Source organism: Callorhinus ursinus, unplaced genomic scaffold (assembly GCF_003265705.2).
Source record: "Callorhinus ursinus isolate GAN/ISIS: 27379988/994484 unplaced genomic scaffold, GSC_fseal_2.0 scaffold26, whole genome shotgun sequence".
Lineage (NCBI taxonomy): Eukaryota > Metazoa > Chordata > Mammalia > Carnivora > Otariidae > Callorhinus > Callorhinus ursinus.
Genome location: NW_027397088.1, coordinates 20,686,577 through 20,709,326, shown reverse-complemented (window position 1 = coordinate 20,709,326; position 22,750 = coordinate 20,686,577). Strand labels below are relative to the sequence as shown.

Genomic DNA, 22,750 nt, shown 5'->3' with positions numbered 1-22,750 from the left:
TGATGGCGGAGCACCAGCGGGGAGACTGGTGGAAGAGTGGCGGGCAAGCCTGGGGCGGCTGTAGTCGCGCTCGAGCACTTGGGGGCCGTCCCTCTCCCTGCCCTTGGCTCACTTCTTCCCGACGCTGGTGAATTTCGTGGAGGGAGCGTACAACCAATGGCAGCAAAAACGGTGATTCCTTTAGGTTTGATAAATAACCTGAACACAGTAACTGCCATACCTATGTAGACTTTCTTTTGATTATTTTTTATCAGTACTTTTATATGCTGCATGTTGGCAAAGGATTTCATTATGAACTTTGTTTCTTCCCCTATTACTAAGATTCCTGAGAGCGCTTGGGTGGAGAGGTGGAGGGGAGACAGTAATCTACTAAATGCGACATTCTTACCCTGGGATCTGGGAAACTGCCCATTTTCTGCATCATGACCCCGCCTACCCATAACAGGAAGTCACAAGTGCTGGCTGGGGTCCAGATAACCCGCACAGGACGTCACCCTACCTGCTTCTAAGCTGCCCTGCTGGCCTTTTCCTATGTCCATGTGTCATGGTTTCAGATGATTTTCTCCTCAACCTTTCCCAGTGACTTAGACCCTGACTTACCCTATTTCTCTGGCTTGGACACCTCCTACTGTGTTGGTCCTAAAGAATTCAATCCTTTGGCGGGAAGCCCTGGGCTGTGGCTCTAACCCGCCCGGCCCCCACCCCCCAGGGAGGAGCCCAGGAAGAGAGCAAGTTGGACAGGGCTCTCTGATGAACAGAGCACTGGACCAGCCTGATATTTGATATTTGCCCCGACATCCGGCTTTATTCAAGATATCTTCGCCCCAGGCTGATGGTGAATCAGTCAGCAAGGACGGGGAGAAAGGAGGTGAGGGTGGTGGTTTTTAGGGTCCGCTTGGCTGCTTTACTGTCTGCTTTACCAGGAGGCCATTCAATGGAGTCCTCAACGCTCTTCCCCTACTTCTGTCTTCTGCCCCTTTTATTCCTTCTCACACCTCTTTCCACCTAGAGTTTACCTATGTAAATTTCGACTCGGAAGTGGGGGAGAGAGAGGCGGGGGAAGAGGTCCACTTCGACCCTGAGCTTAAGCTATCAACCCACCTTTTATTAGAGCATCTTACACTGTGGCTTTTTAGCTACTCATGGCACGGGGCTGATGAGTCTGGACTCTGGAGCGAAACTGCTCTGTAACTTACTAGCTGTGTGACCCTGAGCAGTCACAGAATCTCTCCGTGTCCGTTTGCTCATCTGCAAAACAGGGGACAATCCGAGTTCTCACAGGGTCAGTATGAAGAGTAAATGAGTTATGCACTTATGTCAAGCTTTGAGGATAGTGCCAGTTACATGGTGTGCACCAAATAGCTGAATAATAATAATAATAATAATAATAATAATAATGATAGGTCCACTCAGATTCCATTGTCTTTGTCAGTCCTCAGGGTGACTGGCAAAGCAGAATGCTGGTATCCACCAGGCTCTGGGGTATCTATCTGTGCCATTTCCGCATGCTTCCATACCCCCATCCTTGCAGTTACAGTCACAATATTAACGTGTAAAAAAAATGTTTGGGTTTTAGACCAATGCCATTTTAGAAGGAAAAGAGTAAAATACATAGATACAGTGGCAAAGGTAGGCTCAAGGAAACATGATGAGTTAGTCCACCTGAATCACCAGCTGAGGAGGGTTAAAAATGAAGAAAATGCCTTTGGGTCAGGTTGGCACAGATCAGGAAGCAAAAGGGTAGCTAGACGCATTTGCTATTGAAGTAAAACACAGCTGAACCATGTCTGCATCTTTGTAATAATTATATGATCACCTTGAGAGGAAAGACATTTTAACAAATGTGAGCACAGATTTTATGCGAAGGGAGCGCTTTAGTCACGTCCTTTATTTTGAGGCTGAGTTAGTCATTTGGCTTTTAGAGTTCATGGGGCCCGTGAACACGGGTTTACTATTTACAGAAGTACTCACTTCCCCGTGCTTTGAGGCCATACCCTGAGTGTGGTTTTAGGATGACATGTGTTACAACAATAAGGCAACTCAATCAAGAGGACATTTATCCAATTGTTCCTGATATTTAGCAACATCCCTAAAATTACTTTTTAAACATTTTTTAGTCTTTGCCAAAGATGGGGAATGGAGTGAGGTGCACAAATGGCTTTGGACGGGCTGCTGTGGGGAACTGCGTCAAGCATGGCATAAACATGCCAAATCAGTAACTTGTTTCTTTATCCACACGTGCCGTGCAAATCTGGCTATCATAGAGTGCTGTATCCATTAAAAACCGAATATGCTATTTCCAGACAGCAGATAGCTCGAAGCTCAATAGGGCCAGCAGGCAGGGATCCAAATTCAATCTCCCTCTCGAGAAGAACCACTCAAAGCACTCTGTTGCGACATTATGTTCCCCAAAGCACAGGGGATAATGAAGGCTTGACAAAACCGTGGCTGCCCTGGGACAGAGTCACATGGCCATTACTCTTCAAACAGAAAATGCCAGGCAACGTGACTTGTGTTATCTTAAATCACTAGACAAATCTGATTAATGGAGAAACGTATATCAATACTGTATTTCTAAGGTGAAATGGCCCCTTTCGCTCCAGGTAGGACCTATGTATTTACGAAACCTGATGCCACAGGGACGAACGGTCTCTCAGGGAAGGAAGGATGGTGGTATAACCCAAGACTTTTTTTCCCCCGAGACTTTTTTTTTAGATTTTTTTAAAAGATTTTATTTATTTATTTGACAGAGCGAGAGAACACAAGCACTGGGAACAGCAGAGAGAGAGGGAGAAGCAGATTCCCGGCGGAGCAGGGAGCCCGACGTGGGGCTCGATCCCAGGACCCTGGAACCATGACCTGAGCCAGAGGCAGACGCTTAATGACTGAGCCACCCAGAAGCCCCTTCCCTGAGACTTTTAAAATAAACTTTTGCTGTGTGCTTCTGTCCACATGAAGCCACAGACAGTATTTTTTACATTTTTTTTATTAAATCATATTTCACTGTGCACTGGTAGGCATGAATTCCCAGATGTGTTTGTATTAATAGCAGTGCTTAAGGTAGTCTTAGGAAGTGTGGGTTATGCAAATACGTATCAGCATTTTTTGTATATTTAATATTGCACTTAAAAATGCACTGTACTGATACATCACTTCCAATTCTTCTACTCAAGTTATGCCTAGTGTACTCTTTAAGATAAAAATATCATATACGTTATTATTTTTACCGTATCTAATTATATAAATAAGTAATTTGGGGGAATATGGATTCTCTCCTCATTTTTTTTCTGCTCGCACACATTTTTTGGGTCCTTTACCCAACTACCAGCACATGCTCAAGCACTCTTACTCTTTCTCTGTTATTAAACCACGTTCTATAACGACACTTCATGCATCCAACCTTAAAAAACCAGCTATTCCTAAGAGTTTTTCAAGATAAATAACATCTATCCTTAAAATAGCAATATTTCTAAAAACAGACCATAGACGGTCTCTACTATTCTAAAACATCTGCTTCTTGCTGTAATTTAGGCCCAATTATTTTACTCCGGGACTACTAAAATGTGTAGGGATCTCTGGGTATTTGGGTCCAAATTAAGTGGTCCTGGGCCAGCTGCACTTGGGCAGTTCCTTTGTTAATGACTTACTGCCCTCATGGCTTCGTCCTTGCCTTCATTTTAGTATGCCGCCACTTTTTAATGGATCTCTGGCTTCTTGAAGCCATAACCACCCTCTCTGTAACTGCTGCTAGGGTTGACTATTTTTTTGGGAAACCAGACACGTCTGTTTGTTAGAAACAGTCTTTTTAAAAGTGGACTGCATGTGGATGGGGGCCTTGAAGAAGTAACGCTGTGGGGAGAGAGAATGAAACGAGGAAGTGGACAGGCTGGGTCCTGACTGGCGGGCTGGCGGGCTGGCGGACTCCGAGCCAGGTACCAGACGGCAGCAACTCCTGCACAAAGGGCCTCTGGCTGTGTAAAGCACTAATGTTTGTTTTCACTCTGCTCCTACGCTGACTCATCAAGCATATCCATACACAGGCGTTTTGGGGGGGGGGGGCACATATGAATTTGTTTATAGTTTAGCTGATGTATGTCTGTGTCTGTAGAAAAATTCTGAAAATAACACTAGTCACCAAAAAAAAAAAAAAAAGACAGGAAAAAAGCTTATTCCACCAACATGGTTTCACAATAACGTTTCTTCTCACGTGTGTCCATTCATTTATGTCCATGAATGGAAATTATTGAAATAATAATAGTCACTAAAGAACGTGAGATGCCCACTTCATAAAATAGAGAACCTGTAATAGTAATCCTTTAAAGGCTCACTTTTAAAGGTGGAATATATATAAAGTTACGCAGATTAACTGTGTTTAGAGACGGAACTACGCAGATGTTAAAGCCCACTACAGACCGAAACAGAATTGTGTACTTTTTCCTTCCAAGCATTTTCATATTTTATAATAGCTTTCTACGTTAGCAGATTATAAACATCTGTATTTAGCCAATAAACTGAGATTTCCCCCCCTGAACACGTAACTCTGATAAAAATCTAACAAGAAAGAAAAAAAGGGGGGAAGGAAGGAAACAGAGACGGGGGGGAGAGAGAGACATCTTTTATATGCATGGCAATACTTCTTTCAGGCCAAAGACAGAAAGCACATGCTAATAAGCAGAGTTTTAATAAAAAGTGTTCTAATTATAGCCTACTCTACTTACCCATAACTTATCCAAAGAAAAAATTCAACTTTAGTGACATGGAAGACCTCTGGACCTGTAACCTTTCCTGGTAGTTAGTATGATGTGTTTTCAGAAATTACAAGCTATGTTTATTATGTGTTTAATTAAAATAACAGAGGACAGCATACAGTGCACAAAATAAAATCAAATTACCTGCTGCTTTGGATTCTCTTTACCAATGTTCCCTTTTATTAGGACAGAAAAATGGGAATTGGCTTTGGTCAAGCCATTCTCTATAAGTCTGTATTATAAGAACTGAAAACAGTTTTTTTTTTTTTTTTTTAATGGTCATGGAACCAGAGATAACACTCCAAAATGAAATTCTTCCCATCTCCAGCAAAATTTGTCTTAGAGTATAAAAAATAAATCAGGTATTTTCCTTAAGACTCATTCTGAGTGCACATTCTGCTCTAAGCTTTATTTGCTTTCTGCAACAGCATTTAAGAGAAGCCCAACTGACCATTTACAACGTAAACAATGGCTTCAGAGTACGATTAAGAAACGCACCTGGCCTCACTCAAACAACACGTTTGTTTAACCTGGTGACTCTCAGGTGCCTGGGATCAGGCAGGAGCAATCTTGGCTGGGTTGGGGGAGTTGGGGAGGAGAGAAGAGCAAGCATAACTGACTCACTGAGAAAAGAACGGGTGTACTATCCTTTGTAATTACCACCATTTTAACAGTTTCTAGCAGGCCAGGCTATCATTTAAGTGACCCACTATAATTTGGGATGAAGTCCCGGGAAATTATGCCAACTTTGGAAGAGGAGCTGCATTTCTGAGTTTACTCAGCATGACGAACCCACTGAAATGCTGAGTGTTCCCTCTTTGGTATAAATTTACGTCAAGGGAAAAATTAACAGTAAAAGGAATCTAGCTAGAGAGGAAAAGAATACCACAACATTCACTCCCAGGAACATTTCCATCATGTTAAAAAAGAAAAGAAAAGAAAAGAAAATATGCAGAATAGCATGATGAACCCCCATAAACTCATCATCCAGTTTCAATAATCGTCGACACATGGCCAGTCTGATTTTACTGTATCCTACCCACTCCCTGCCTTGCATTCTTTTTTTAAAGCAAGTTGCAGACAGCCTATATTTTACCTTATATAAGCTTTCATTTATAATGTATGTATATATTTAATCTAAAGATCACTACAGAAATCTCACTGAGCATGAGATGTTTAAGCCAGCTCTAACCACATCTTACAAAACATTCTATGTTAAAACCTATCTGCTTAGAAAGCTAATTTGTTTGACTATAAGTGGGTACTTAAAATGACAAAGTAAGTTGAATCACAACCCCCTTGTATTTTATTTATGGGGGAATAAAAGGAATATTCTAAGAATGAGAAAGCAATGTCCGTTCCTCAGCCCCTGGGATGCTAGTCTTCGTGGACACTGATCAACAGGAGAAAAGGTTGAAAGTGACCCAGTGAGACATGTCTGGATGGAGCTGGAGAAAGGGGCAGTAGCTGCCTGGAAACTTTCCCCTTTTCCGTCCCGACACATGCAGAATGAAGCAGAAGGCCAACAGGCCAAACCTTTGGAACTTCAAAAATCACTCATCAAGCAGTCTAGCTCTTTACAATAATTTATTACCGATCTTAAAGCAAAGATCAAAAGGAACTCCATCTAGCACTTATATTCAATTCCTCATTGCCCAGTGACTAATTTGCAAAGGAATGAAGTCTTCACAAGGGAAGCCAAAATAATCCGAGGTAACTTTGATACAATGCCACAGAGGATATGAAGAGGAAGCCCGTAGAAGCGGCAAATGGCTAAGTTCCATTAAGAGTTCTAATAAAAGAATAATGGAATTTCCCTTAACTGGGAATAAAAATGTTAGAAGTGGGCAAGATTTAGACAAGTCAGGCAAAACCTTTGATTTGTCACAGCGTTTTGTTGTTCCCGAGTGTTAACTTTAGCCACTGCTGCATTTATGTTAATTAAATGGCTTCATCTGAAAAACTGCAACTCTCCTATCAGGAATCCAGCCCATCTCCTTCCCTTTGCTGGCATATTACTTATCTACCTGCCACTCTCTCTACTGTCAGGCATTACTGGCTTTCCCGATCTCTTTCAAAAAAATTGCCATATTCTGCAAGGGGACTGGTTTAACTTGAAAAATGCAACGTGAAATGGTATCATTTTTAGTACTGTATATTGACATGGTCACACGATGCACAAACACCTCTTTCACAGATTGGTGGTGCTTAAAGTCAACTGGTCACTATAGAAACACTAGAAGCTATTGAAAATCTTTCAACTTCTATGAACAGCTGGCACAGTTTTTCCCTCCTGAATCCAGACATCTCCGTAATTCTCAACTGAGGAAAATAGTTTTCACACTACTTATCTTGGCTAGTTAAAAAATCCCCACCACATGTCTCCTTGTAAATTCACAGATCAAGATTTAAGTTTATATTAGCATTTCAAGTGTGCACATTTTTTGTTCGCTTCTGAAATCACCTCGAATTAACAGATTTACTGGAACCTTACGTGATACAGAAGTTGTGCACGAATCTTGGGAATCTTGTAATATATTTCCCTATGATGATGTGGTGTTGAGCATTTTCTTTAAAAACAGTTAGAAGTGTGTGTGTGTGTGTTTTTTTAAAGAGCTCTTATCTTTAAGAAATATATGGTGGAATGCTTATAAGTAAGAAGATGTCTGGGAATTCTTCAAACACAGGCAGTGAAGAGCGTGGGGTATAAAGGAAGCAACCTTGGCCATGGGTCTATAAAGCTGGGGGAAAAATATGTGGGAGTCATGGCACTATTTGGTCTTCCGTGGGACAAAACTTTTGGCAGTGGATATTTCAGATACTAATGTTAGGGATTTTATTTAGAGAAAATAACTCTGTCAGGAGCAATGGAAAACCAAAGAGCTGGCAATTACTAGCTCAACTGTCTTTACGAATTCAAAAGTCAAGTTCATCACTTCAGTGTTTGGAAAGAAAAAGCCAACCAAGTAAACAACACCCGCAAATCTGTCTCTACCTCATCTTTGAGATTTCAGTGACAATGTGTAACTGGGTTTTAATGTGAATAAGATATAATTATTTTAGTTCAGAAATAAAGATTTTCTGACTTCTTTAGAAGAGATAAACAGCTGACAAATTAAAATGGAAATATAAATGTAATTGGAAAATATACTTCAAAATCACTGTCTGCTGGTGAGAACTGTGCCCTGCATTCAGAAAGACTTCTATCCAACACACGAATAATATGCTTCTCTTACCTTGTGATCATACGGATTGTAGGAATGGAATACCTGGGAAAGATCTTTCGTTCTTTGCTTTTTCTGTGGAAGAAAATGCAAACATGTGAGTTGAGGGGTGGCAAAAATATACAGGTGCATCAGTATCTAAATGTCTGTCTATCCATCTATCTATCTATCTTTCTATATCTCTGTCTACCTACCCACTTACATTAAGATATTGTTTCGAGATTCTTCCTTGTGCAAAGTGAGGGGCTACAGTGCCAATCTGGGATACATGGTTGCAATTAGAAATCAAAGCCACTTGATGGCTTTGTGGGTCGTTGTCACAGACCAACCAGGAGACCTTTTCCTAGAGGTTTCATAGTTGAAACACTAATCATCCTCAAAAATCCTATTTTCAAACACATAACTCAGAGACTAAACTGAAGAGAAAGAAAACTCAAACACGCTTAGGACACTTGCAATTTCATTGTAATACCAACTGCTATTACTCTGACCTGGGCACTGACGTGCGTCCAGTTAAACAATACACCTTCACCTGGCTTCCTAGTCACAGCTCGGGTCTGTCTGCCTGAGGCTACCTTTGTTCTGTCCCTGCTGTGTAGCCCAAGGGCCTTGCATGGTGTCTCACATGCACTTGATGCGTAGTTGCTTAAGGAATAACGGAATTTACCTGACATAGACGGGCATATCTATAATGATGACATAAGCCTCATATATCGTGAGGAAAAGAGAAGCCTCTTTTCACTGCTAATGATATGTTTTTCTCAAGCTGAACCTGCCACTTGAGAACCGTCTCTACCTCCTGTCCCCCCCCCCCCACCCCCGGATGTCTGTGACAGTGAAGGGTGGGGTTCTCTTCCGGGCAACTGGAAGAGGCAGCTTGTTTTCTCGTACATGGAGATCTGTCCACTCACTATAACCACCACAGGAAATTTTGTGCGTGGCTCTAGATCTTCTGTGTACATATTTTCACATACAATTATTACTTTCAAAGAAAGGGGATCATTCTGTATACTCTGTCCTAAAATTGACTTTTTCCACTTCACAACTGAACCTTGCCAAACTTAAAGACTTGTATAACCAGATCCGCAATCCCTTATATGGAGTGCTGAAATCCAAAAACTTCTGCAATCTGAACTTTTTTTTGGCATTTCATTTCCATTTCTTCATAAAATGATCATCTTTGCCAGCTTGACAGTGTGCATTTTTTTCAGAAACGATAAATTGTACAAGTGCAGATGCAAAATCAAATAGCACGCCACACTGATTACCTTGACGGATGATGCCAAAGTGACTCCTCCCTCCAAACCCTACCCCGATTTGCCTTGCCTCCAAGGCAGAATGAGAGAAGGGACTGCAGCTAAGTCAGAAATTCTTCATTTCTCTTTTCCATTTACAGGTTAGAACGTTTCTCAATTCACCGAGCAGATGGAACATCTTTAAAATAGATATCGAACATCTTCCCAGGTGCCAGTTACAGAACTGATTTCTTCGACATCGTTGAGTTAGCCTGAGACCGTATCCTGCAATTCTGGCTTGAGAGTGGTCTTTGCCCTTAATACTGCCCCCATCTGGCTTCTGGCCCCACTCTGCTCTTGTTAATCCAACTACCAGGTAGCTGAGCGGCTTCTGTCTTCACTTGTGAAAAAATCCTTGCCTGGTATTCAGGTTTCCTAGGGAAGTATTTCCGTACTTCCTCCCTTTAAACTCCAGTGTCTGCCTGCACACATCGGTCCCACCTCCCGCAGGGCCAGGGATCCAAGCAGGCCCCCTAGCCTGGGCTCTACATGACCTTCGGCAGCCACATGGCTAAGCAGTTGAATCTAGTGTTAACTAGGATTTTATATTCGAGTCATTTGTACACACTCACTGTTGTCCCATAGATCAGTTTTCCTATTTCAGGATGGTCTTTGGAGCTGACAGGGCTTCAAGTCACTTGGCTTTGTTTCTACATCACCCACTAAACATCATCCCTCCCGGCTACCAGCCAAAATCCCAGCCGCCTCCTCCGTCCACCTCGAAAGTGGGCTTCTGACCATCCCAATGCTAAAGTAACGTAACACTCCTTTTCCCCCGAGAGCAGGGATGAGCCTCCGACTGACTGGAAACAGTCCCCTGACTCTGCAAGAGCCCTGAAATCTCTTCTGAACAGGTCACTGGCTCACCAAAGTTTTTGTTAGCTTATAATTTTCTCTTTCCTTTCCAGGTACCCTCTTAGTTGTATAACGGTTCTTGGCTTACACTTCAATCAGAAGAAAAATGACGGATACTAATGTTTCCTTTGGTAGAAGACTCACTATTAAACATGGGGTAAAATTTTTTTCAGAAAGGAAATTATGCTAGGAAAGATAAAATACGGAGCATGTCAGTATTCAGTTTAGGAGGTGTCCAAAAGACTGTTTAGTCCCAAAAAGGTTGAGGTACCAGCTTGAGTTGGCCAGTGGAAACGGAATATTCAGAGGTTGTTTGGTGTGACATTTTCATGTGGTTTTGGTTTTATATCTCTATTTTGACAGCTAAAACCTATACATGCTTTTTACTGTAAGCTACTTCAAATTATTTCGGGAAGGAAGTGGGGTATAAATGACAAGTAAATAACACAATTTGGATTAGCACCCAAAAGAAGCCAGCGTGGAAAAAAAATGCTCTTCTTTCTGACAACAAATCTATTAGATATAAATACGGGGAAGTCTTGGCTAGGAATCCTGAAGGTTATATGTATTAGTTCAGTTAACTGGAAATTACTGCTGTTTTTCCCATGAGGTCAGAATCATATGGCTCAGTACTGTATGTTCAGGGATCCAGAGATTGACAAATGATGGCCCATGGACCAACCTAGCCTATCGCCTGTTTTTGTAAGTAACATTTTACTGAGACACAGCCACACACATTTGTTTATGTGTATCTAAGACCACTTCTGTACTACAACAGCAGAGTTGTGTGGTGCCAACAGAGATCCTGTGGCCCATTAACCCTAAAGTATTTACTCTCTGGCCCTTTACAGAAATAGTTAGCCATCCCAGATCTCGAATCTCTATCTTGGACCACGTCTACTTCTGGCAATAGTTCCCTGACCCCAAACCAAATAAATAACTAACCAGCAAAATTCCTTGCTCCTTCTACTCAATGAAGACAGTTCAAGGACTGATCATAACCTATACCCAAACACATCGGGATGAACATATCGGGCCAAAGAACCATTAGCTGTCTTGCTTCCAGGATTTTACTTTTCGGCATTCAATGTTCAGACAGAGAATATTATGAGTCGGTTTGCAGAGCACGCTGAAGTAGACATGGGACTTTCAGAGCCTTCTGCATTCACACTGTAACTGCTGACCACAGAAATGCTGAAATTCTTTAACTGAATTCTAGCACTAAAGCCGAGGAGAAGCTTTCATGTACAAGGGACAGAAGAATGGCCATTATTGCTAGTGAGCCAGTTTCCAATAGGCAGACAGTGCTAAGAGTCCTAGGCTACAAAACTTGTTGAGCCTTGCTATCAGCAGTTTTAACTGAAACTAAAAGCTGAGCCAAAATTGGAATAATTAGATACTTTCCTATTGCATCATAGTGTGTTTCTAAACTACCTCCCACTTTTTAGCCTGTTAAAACAAACATCTCAGTCATGCAACCACCTATTAATTCTCTGAGTGTTTAAAAAGTAAACATGTTGAACAAGGTGTGTGATGAACTTGGAACAAAGGTGGCCAAAGTACAGTGAGCATGGCAAACATCTCTCTCAGAGCTGGACGAGGGACCTTCGAGTCCCCTTCATCATGAATCTCAGGGTACAGGCTGCAGAGATGAGAGGTGATTACAAAGGAACCACAGGCCGAGTCCTGCAGTCTATGTGGGGTGCAACTGGGTTTAGAAGATGAGGCAGCCTGAAAATTTGGTCAAACTTTGAGATTTCAGAGAAATCTCCATCCTAGAGGTGTTTCCTAAACTGCTTTTATATTTCACACTCCAAGAACAGAAAACACTGACGACCCCTTCTAAGATCCAAGTTTAAACTCCTTTTCAGACAAAACCAAACAAAACTAAAGGCCCCGATGGAGCATTTTTAACAGTTCGGGTTTGCAGACAATGGAATCATTTCAATTTTTATCAAAGGGATACAAGGAGTTAGATCTGAAAGAGGCTCACATGCAATGAAAATCTGTATTTTGAAGGTGAGGTTGTATAATCAATTAAATCGTAACAATATCCACCAGTTTAACTTTTCCTGGGCTTCCCAAGAGAATTCAAAGCTTTCTGTGTTCATTCTCTACTTGTAGATAATACAATATAAATGTTTCAGGATACTTTGTGGTAAGAAGCAAAAGAACAGGTTTCAGTTTCAGTGTACTAACTTCCTATTCCCAGTTCCCCACATAAGGAGCTTGGAAGTCACTGCTCCAGCCTAACAAGTAACAAGCTGAACAGACGAGAGTCAACTCCTTTTTGGATGCATAAGGGAGGGAAAGACAGAAAACACTGCTGCCCCCAGAACTGGGAGAGACCAATAAACCAATATGGGGAATGTGGCTTCTGGAGCATTCTGGAGCGTAAGTAGGAAAACCTGACCGGTAATGGATACATTGCTGGAGGCTTGGTGCAGACAAATCTGTTAAGAACTTCAGGGGGGTCCAGTCATGGGGCAGGAGTGGGAAGTCTACAACATTGTGAGATTTACCTCCAGGAGCTCAACCAGGTTCCCATAATAAATATGGGAGAAAACTCCCCTGTGGCTTCTGGTAAGGGGAGGGGAAAAAGAAACATTTTGAAATACACCAGAGTATTCTGTTCTTAACAAGGCCTGCCCTCAGGGGGAACTAGTTAACCAGAGCCTAATCTGCTGGGGTATTATCAGAGACCAGCTAACCTGACAAGGGAAATACCCAACTTCAGCCCAAGCCATCCTGTTCCACCCAAGGAGGGAGGAAAAACACTGAGAAAACCTGTTTACAGTACAGAGGCAGAATCACTAAAAGACTGAGATCTAATCATAGGACTCTAGAACGCTTCCCCTGTCCTTGCACCTCACCACCACATTACTAAAGACCTATCTGCGGCAGTTCCTTTTACCCAGTATGTCACGTCCGGCTATCAAGAAAAATTACAAGACATACCAAAAGGCAAAAACGCAATTTGAAGAGACAGGCCAAGCTTCAGAACCGGACATGGCAGAGTGCTAGAATTACCAGACTGGGAATTGAAAATATGTTGAGGGTTCTAATGGATAATGTAGACAGTATGCAAGAACAGATGAAAAATGTAAGCAGAGAGATGGAAATCAAAGAGTGAACCTCCCCCAAACTTCCCTCCCCAAATGCTATAATGGAAATGAAGAATGTCTTTGACAGGCCAAGTACTAGACTGGACATGGACGAGGAAGGAATCTCCGAGCTAGAGCTATATCAACAGAATCCTCAAAAATCAAAAAGAAGAGAGAACAAAGACTGAAAAAAAGAATAGAATATCCAAGGACTGTGGGACAGCTACAAAAGGTGTAAAATATGCATAATGGGGACATCAGAAGGAGAAGAGAGAAAGGAACACATGAAATATTTGAAACAATCATGACTGGAATTTCTCCAAATTAATGTCAGACCCCAAACCACAGATCTAGGAAGCTCAGACAACACCAAGCACAACAAATGCCAAGGAACACTATTCTTTGGCTTATTATTTTCAAATTATAGTAAATCAAAGATAAAGAAAAATTCCTGAAAGAAACCAAAGGGGGGAGGAATCCCTTATCTATAGAGGAACAAAGATAAGAACCATATCTGATTTCTCAGAAACCATACTGGCAAGAAGAGAGAGAAATATTCAGTGTTGAGAGAAAAAACCACCAACTTAGAATTCGGTACCCTGAAAACTTATCCTTCCAAAATGAGTAGATTAAAAACCTCCTCAGAGAAACAATTGAGGGAATTTACTTCCAGCAGACCTTGTTTGTAAGAAACATTAAAAGAATTCTTTGGAGAGAAGGAAAATTATATAGGTCAGAAATCTGAATCAGAAGGAAGAGTACTGAATAAGTAGAGAAGAGTAAGTGCAGGTAAAAGAAGTTTTATTTTTCTTATTTCTTTTTTTTTAAGGATTTTATTTATTAAGTTGACAGAAAGAGACACAGCAAGAGAGGAAACACAAGCAAGGAGAGTAGGAGAGAGAGAAGCAGGCTTCTCGCTGAAGAGGGAGCCGGATGCAGGGCTGGATCCCAGGACCCCTTGGATCACGACCTGAACCGTGAAGGCAGATGCTTAATGACTGAGCCACCCAGGGGCCCCTATTTCTCTTATTCTTAATTGATCTAACAGGTAACAATTTATTCAAAACAATAATAGCAAAAATGTATTCAATTATGCATGTTTATGTATATGTGAAATGAATGACAATGACACTGGGATGGGAGAAAGAAATTAAGACAATTGTGTTATTCGGGTGCCTGGTGGCTCAGGTCATGATCCCAGGGTCCTCGGATCGAGTCCTGTGTCGGGTTCCCTGATAAGCAAGGCGTCTGCTTTTCCCTCTTCCTCTGCCTCCCCCCCACCCCCAGCTTGCGTGCTCTCTCTAATAAATAAATGAAATCTTTAAAAATTTAAAAAAAATTTTTTAAAAGATGATTGTGTTATTATTATAAGGTACTCACACTACCCGTAAGTTGAGTCGTTACATGAAAGTGGATTTTTTTTTTTTTTTGCTTGGATTGATTGGAACTGTATATTGCAAACTCTAGGGCAACCACTAACCCAGGTTAAATATAAAAGTATAACTGATATGCTAAGAAAAGAGAGTTTCAAGCCACCTATTTTTTTCTTGTCCCCTTGTTGGCAGGGAGCCTGAGAAGTGGTTAACCAATCGACTGGCAAGTAGCAGCGGAAAGTAAGAGTGAAAAGATAAGAAGCCAAGACAACTCATTAACTGGACAAGCAGGTTCTGAATAGGTGATCTTTGTGTCATGCAGGGGCACTTAAGACAACAAGGCAATCAATGATGGGGAGGGAGGTGGTATCTAGGAGAGTCAGGTTCTAAACAAATTTCCAAAAGAGGCCAGAGTCAAAATTCTAGGAAATAAACACCAGGGAACAAGAACTGGTCAGTTACGGGCGCCTGGGTGGCTCAGTTGGTTAAGCGACTGCCTTCGGCTCAGGTCATGATCCTGGAGTCCCGGGATCGAGTCCCGCATCGGGCTCCCTGCTCAGCGGGGAGTCTGCTTCTCCCTCTGACCCTCTTCTCTCTCGTGCTATCTCTCATTCTCTCTCTCTCAAGTAAAAAAATAAAATCTTTAAAAAAAAAAAAAAAAAGAACTGGTCAGTTACTACCTGCCAGGGACACGCATTTAGTGGGGAAGTCAGAGAACCATATCCTGAGGCAGAAGGGCCAAAATAGCACAGGTACAAGATAAAAACTAATGACTCGGGGGTTCAGGGGTCCTTGGTGAGACTAGTCAGGAACTAGGAGAATTGCAGTGAGGACAGGGCTTAGCAAGAAGGAATGAGACACTAAAGGCAGGGATAAGAAATGAAGTAGCCAGGAAACCTTAGGAGGTAAGTGAAGGTGTTAACTCTCAAAACTGTGGTCTGACCATAAGGTAGGTCTGATGTTTGCCTTGGGATCTTCGATTATACTTCTTGCAGGGGCAGGTTTCCGTTGTCAGGGGGTAGGCGATGCTGAGCTTATTAAATTCGGCCTGTAACGTGACAGCATTTGGTTGAAGAGGGAAAATATTATAGCTTACTGGAGAGTTCAATTTTTGATAAAAGCAGAAATAAAAGAACTGAGTCTACAGATAGATGATGCCTTTTATAAACTGTAGGAAAGTAGGCTGAGTGTAGGCGCCCAGAGCGAGGAAGGAGGTAGCCCTGTGAAAGCAGAGATATGCCTAAGTAGTCAGAGTGCATAATCTAAGAAATGCGACAACAATCCCATTGGCGGTTCAGAAAGCGCCTCCTCATGGTGTTAGAGATGGAGCAAGGGTGCAACGCTAGAGGCTGAAGGTGGTGTGAGAGGTTGTGGCAATGCTCCAGAGAAAATGACAACACCCCATCCCAGATTCAGTTAGGGCTGGAGAGAGGAAGAGCAGAGGCAGGATGGACAGCTCTTGGTGACCCACTAGGGAAGGAGTACAAGCAAGGGAAGAACAGTGGAGACTCTAAGATTTGGGGCTCAGATAACCAAGGGAAGAGAAGTGTCCTGCACCAATATAAGGAATCCAGACAAAAAGTAAGTTTCGGGGGGGTGAATCAGGTTTGAAGAGAATGCGTTTGAGTGGCTGGCCATGAGACATTTGGGGAGATAATGAGAGGCAGTTAGATATAAGGGCATGGTGCTGGAGGAGAGATGGGGGCCACAGATTTGGGAGTCATGAGCCTGCTGATCCAATTTAAAGCAGGAGAGGGGATGTGATTTGAGGGGGAGCATACAGAACAAAGGAGGCAAGAAGATGAGAAAAGACTGAGGTTAATATCCCAGCAAATCACAGCTCTCTGACCTTGGGCGGCAAGGAGTCCGATATGAGGGTGATGAATCAGGCCAGTAGTTCTCAAGCCTCGTTGCAGGTTGGAGCTAATGAGGAACCTTTAAAATATACGAGCACTCTGTTCTTGATCCCCAGTGGCACTGAGCTAATTGGCATGGTATGATGTAGGCAAGGGTATTACTTAAAAACTCTTGGGTTTTCCAATGTGCCGCCAAAGTTGAGAACCACTAGCCAATACGATCCCTGAGGTCTCTCCCAGCTGTTAGCCTCTGTCTTCCACTGTCTTTCAGCTTTCGCCTCTCTGGGTTCTACATTCTATCAAGCATTTTCATTCTTAATCTCCATATTATGTCTGCAGCTTTGCCTCATTTCCTAACCTCTTCCTTTACTTAAAAATTAACTCTATGTGGGAATTCCTCTGGGGCACACTGAGGCTTTGGCTGCAGAGAACAGGCTGCTGATATATATTTAGTTCTCTACTTGGTGAGCGCTTCTGAAAGATTAATGGAAAGCTAATTCAATAAACCTGAACCTTTATATTGTCATCAATGTATACAAACATCAGAAAGTTAATTAAAAGCACTTGACATTATCAGCACTCAATCACAATCTCACTTTTATACTGGACATATTTGGATGGTGTCCCTAAGAGGATAATAATCACTCAAGATCACTAAGAAGAAAGAACAGGTCCCTGGCATCTAAAACAAGGAAGCTCAAAATTCAGAAATGAGTGAAAAAAAAAAATCAGTGATGTGAAATCTGTTTAGTGGTCAAAAATACCCCAAGTACTCAGCAAAACAGACAAACTTCAAAAATCTCACCTGCTTTTCCTTCATAAGGCACACCTGTAATACTTTTGTGTTCTGTGAGAAATGGTACTGCGAGGAGAGAAGGGAAAATAAAGAAAAATAGGTGGTTCTAAGTCTACCTACATTTTCCACCTCTTCTTTCTAGTAAGATCTGGAATCCGGCAATGGACATGACCATCAAATGGTGCCGACTTGGACCATCCTCTTAAGTTTCCTTCTCTCCCTCCAGTTACAGCAAATTCAACAAGTGTTTCAGGTTCTTTAGTGTTTGGAATTTCCACAATAGCGGGGCGCACCATGTAAGCATGTCCCAGGGGACACGAAAACAGCAGAATTCTAAGAGCGGACGTTAGCAAAGGGACGAGTGATTTTGCTCACCCATTGTTAACGGTATTAAAAAAAACCCCAACCAGGCAAGTGTGGAAATGCACCATTGATTCTCAAGCACAGCAGGTATCAGTGGGAGCAGTTTTTCTTTTTCTTTTCTTTCTCTCTCTCTCTCTCTCTCCCTCCCTCCCCCCTCCTTTCTTTTTTGGCTTTATGGTTTCTAAAATAACCTTAGGGGAATTGTAGGTGCAATGCTCAGTCCCTCATTTTCATCATGGGTGTGGCAGAGGCATAGGGGCACCATTTGCCCTAGCAGGTCCTTGACTGGGCAACAAATGCTGGAGGAAAGTATAAATAGGGAACTCTACATTAATTCCGCTGATAATATAAAGCGTAAGTAGCCATATCTTCTTATATCAAGTTCACCTTATTTTCTAAAGAGAATGTTTGTTTGCAAGGAAAGGTCATTCTTTGGCGACAAAGGCATGACCCAGCACAGGAGAAAGGAAGGAGTCTGAACTATTCTTCCCTGGGAGGTGTTGCCAAAATGAGTAGCCATTAGAAGCAGTTAGAAAAGAAACCACCTTTCAACATAAAACAAATCCCCTTAAAGTTAAAAAGACAAAGTCAAAGTGTACTAAGTACTACCTACCACACAATGGTTCATTCAAAGTTCCTTTGTATGGTAACTTCTGGTGCTCAAAAGTAGCAAGAACAGGAGTTGCTATAAATATCAATTCAATATCACTTATCCTCACTCTGACCTTCTAACCGACCACAAAAGAGAGCTAACTTTACTTTTTATCTGGATTACTGTAGTACTATTTTCTTTCCTGGACTCTCTGGGTCCAAGTTTCACCCTCCAAATCAAGAGCTGGCAAAAATTCAGCTGATCACTGATTTCTGTACAGTCTGTGATTTGTTTTTACAATTTTAAGTAGCTGGGGGGAAAGAAAAACCTCCAAAGAAGAATACTGGTAACACGTGAAGATGATATGAAATTCAAATCCCCACCAACCTTCACAGACAGGAGCACGGTCAGCGGCTCCTGCATTGTTTGTGGCTGATTCTGTGCTCCGTGGCACAGAAACCTATGCAAGACCTGTACCCAAACACATTTACTATCTGGCTCTTTACAGAAAGTTTGCCAACCCTGCTGTAAATCCCTGGTGTCTGACCCCGGCCACACAGTCGAATTGGCTGGGGATTGAAATAATACTGATGTCTGGGTCCCCCTGCCATGGATTCTGACTGAACTGATCTGGGGCACGGCATAGGTATACCATGTCTTGGTCTTCCGGGGGGCCTCTCCCTGTCCACAGAACCTTATCAGAGCGCCTTGCTCATGGGAGTGGTTCGGCAAATGCCACCATCCCCTTGGTCCCACAACATTTGGATTTTACCTCCGTTGAGTCTTCTAGTCCCTCATACTAAACACTCGGGTCCCCTCTTCCCTCCAGGATTTCAATTCATGACCCAAGAGTTCACCTGCACTGACCTCTGTTCCCCCATCCTCTGCGGTCCGTTCTCCCTACAGACTCGCTCTCCGAAACCACTCACTTCCGCCCGGAGCAATTCAGAGACCACCTGTGGACTGAGGCCTCACACCACTCCTTGGCCATTCCTCTGGGAGTGGACAGTCTTCCGCTCTTCCCATTCCTCCTAAGAGCGTCCCAACCAGTTTTTCTGTCTCTTCTCATCCTCTATCTCTAAAAGACATTCTCCCAGCTCTAAAACTTAGTTACTAATTGAATGACTTATTCATTCACTGGACACATTCACTGCATGCCCCTCATGCTGCAGGGACCATACTAGGGCCTGATCAGACAGAAAGCAAGCCAGACCAGGCCCCTGGACTCAACAAGCTAGAGGGGAGAAATAAACAATTACCACACTTAACCAGGAACCAAGCACACAGCAGGGACATCAATGTTTGCTGAATGAATTAAAAAAAAAATCAGGGTACTATTTGGCATTCACACTGCTCGCACCCAGTGGCTGTGCCGATGAATGATCTGTTTATGATTCTTACATAGATTATTAGATCAAAGGCAAATTTACTCCATGATGGAATTATTTTTATGACTATAAATGGTAGTTCCAGACAATAATCATAAAAACTCCAGAATCTGAAATTTGTTTCCGAGACTCTGCCTTTCAGTTCATTTATATTTTATGCACACACATTTTTTTTAAACACATTTGGTGTCTTATAAAGCTCAATCCTTTCTCTGAAAAGTTATATATAGGAATCAGGGAATGGCAACTTTCAGTATCTTTTTTTGGGTAGAAAAATATTAGGAAAGGACAAAATTAACAGCTCTATATCATGGATTACCCTTCCCTTAAAAAGAAATGAGTAAATATAACAACCAATAAATTTCAGAATGTAGCCAGATAATTGATTCGTTGTCTGTGTATTAGCCACCACGTCTGTAACATCTCCACATACCTGCTAACACAAGGATAACTACTGTCTCCCCACCAAACTCCTCCTCCTTTTGGTTACTTTGAATCTAAGTAGTTTGACAAGCAAAGAAAATAGGTTTTAATCTAATTCCTGTTAAATGTTCTTTCACACAATTTTAGTATTTCTAGACTAATTCATAGGTATAAAGATTACCCATGCGTGAGGAGGTTTCCCTGTTATTTTTAAAATTTAAAACAGTCTTTTAACATAGGACAAGATAACTTTTCTCAAAGCCATATTTTAGAAGAATCAGCAGTTACAATGTTGAAACTCTGGAAGCCCCTCCCACCATCACAACCCAGCAAATAGTGTGGGCAACAAATCTGCTTCTACGTACTACACTGTTTTTATTTTTGTCTTCAAAGTTTTACTAGGTTATCAATCATTTGAAATTATGGAGAGGCTAGGGGGACAAATGGTTTTATTTAACTTTTTCCTACCTGCTTAATAATAATGTCTGGTATCTGTAAATTATTTTAAGTAGGGACAAACCATACAATTAAACAAAAAGCAAACATAGGAAGCCTTATTAAAGATGTGACTGTGAGAGGGTAATATTTTGCAGGTGTCTTTAATACGCACAAGGTGGATTTTTCTAATGAGTGCCCTGGAGGTCTCTGTACTTCTGTATTGTCATCACACATCTCTCTTCCTTTTATTAGCGGAGAGATGGTAACGTGCCTTTACTGACTCTAACATTCCATGAGGATGCGCCTGGGAGCCCAACACCATGAAATACAGAGTTGGGCAGTCTGGATCTGCACGAACTCTATTAACGCTCCGAGCCTCATACCAGCTCCTAGAGGCTAATCCACAGAGCACCCAGGGGGGAAAATGATGAAAAAAAGAATGGAGGAAACTAAATTTCTCTGACCTACAGATAAGCTGCTACCCAGTTCTAAAAATTGATCAAAACCAATGTATCTCCTTCATGACCCCGCCTAACCCCTGGTGTCACCCCATTTGAAGAGAAGCCCGAAAACTGTTCTGTACCAGTTATTGCTGCATCTTCAGATAAGCCCACAACTCATTTTGATTATGATTCCAGGGCTCGGACAAGGCAGGTCAGACATAACAATGCAGGGGTGATGACTCTCCTACTTTCTCCATCTAATTTAGCACCTACTGTAAAAAATCATTTCTATCAGCGATGTGCCACCACCGATCTCTCTCCCTGCCCCATCACACCAATAAGAAGAGTCTAAAATTCATTTCAGGGGTGGCTGGGCTTTTTGACCTGTCTCCTCCTTGAGTCCTATGTCAAAAATAGACTGATTTTTGTTCCGTATATTAAACAAACACATTTTCTTTTTTATCTTTGGCCTTTATGATCAAAGAGCCTTTATTTGATGACCAGAAGACAATTTAATATACAGTTCCATCTCCCTTCTTTCGTCCTCATGCCACTTGAGAAATCAGGGGATTCTTTTTTATCCTGTGGAGCAAGGTTACTGCACAGATAGCTGGGGGTGAACATTGCTGAGGCTGGTGCCGTGCCCGCAGGAAAGGATACAGGTGTGCCTGCGAAGGGGCCGGGGCCGGGGCCGGGGCCGGGGCCGGGGCCGGGGCCGGGGGAGGGATGTTGGCTGAGGGCTTGGGAAATGAGAACAAGGGCAAGGCAGGAGGAACATAAAGTATGAGGTTTCCCTCGAGCCCATTCCAACACCGTGAACAACCCTCGTTATTTATAATCCACGTTGTATATCAGCTTCCATGAAATTAACCCACATTCACACAAATAAGGAAAAGCTGCCCAGACAGGGTAGGTACCAAATGACTGGGCTGACCATTTTAAGTCACGAGAAGACAGTCAGAACGGGATGCTTACTCTGTCCACCACCACAGACTCTGGGGACTAAAGCCCTGCTGTCCCATCAGCCAGGCTCTCCATCCTTAGGGGGCCTGTGTTCACCACCTGAGCACATCCACAGGGTATGCGCAGGCCTGTCCACTCAGCCTCAGGGTACCGCCCCCTGTCGCTGTCCCTGTTTCCTTCCCTCTTCAGAGAGGGAGAGCTAGGAAGTTGAAAGGGCCTCACTATCTACTTATTGCATATATCCTATGCTTTCTGCTTTTTCATTGGGAGAGGATCCTAAGGTGTTTTTTGTTGTTGTTGTTTATTTTCATTTTTAAAAAAGACTTTATTTATTTGAGAGTGAAAGCAAGAGAGATTACAGAGGAGCAGGGAGAAGCAGACTCGCCGCTGAGCAGGGAGCATGATGCAGGGCTGGATCCCAGGACCCTGAGATCATGACCTGAGCCGAAGGCAGACGTTCAACGATTGAGCCACCCAGGTGCCCCTGTTGCTGTTTTTCTAAAAAAGATCTACAGGTTTAGCGTGTGCACATGTTTGGGATGCAAAAGGACAACAGTACCTTGGAAAAAGCTCAATCAACTACCCGACTGTGAGGATTATAAAGGAGTTCTGCTTGAAGTAACTTTAATCAATCCCAACGTCCAAACATATTTTGGACATTTATACAGTACTTTCTATTTTCAGAGTGCTCCCAACTATATTTTAATAAGCACTCATGTACTCAAAGATTTACTGAATGTCTGCTCTGTTCATTTTTATCAGCAATTACCCTCCTTCCTTCACGCAGTGCCTGGACCAACTGGCTTCCTCCATCACCAGGAGCCAAGAACCATAAACTCCTTCCTTTCTTGTTTTATTTCAGAGCATTGTTGGACATTATCAAACTATT

General features: G+C 42.3%; 1 protein-coding gene across 4 annotated transcripts in view; it reads right to left on the bottom strand.

Annotated features, from left to right (window-relative positions):
* CDKAL1 (CDKAL1 threonylcarbamoyladenosine tRNA methylthiotransferase) overlaps nucleotides 1-22,750 on the bottom strand; it is a 654,884-nt gene that overhangs the window by 109,369 nt on the left and 522,765 nt on the right. For all 4 annotated transcript variants that reach the window (XM_073877631.1, XM_025891077.2, XM_073877633.1 and 1 more), the window contains one exon: nucleotides 7,985-8,047. In XM_073877631.1, the coding sequence (XP_073733732.1) occupies nucleotides 7,985-8,047 (63 nt within the window). The remainder of the gene's footprint in view (nucleotides 1-7,984; nucleotides 8,048-22,750) is intronic.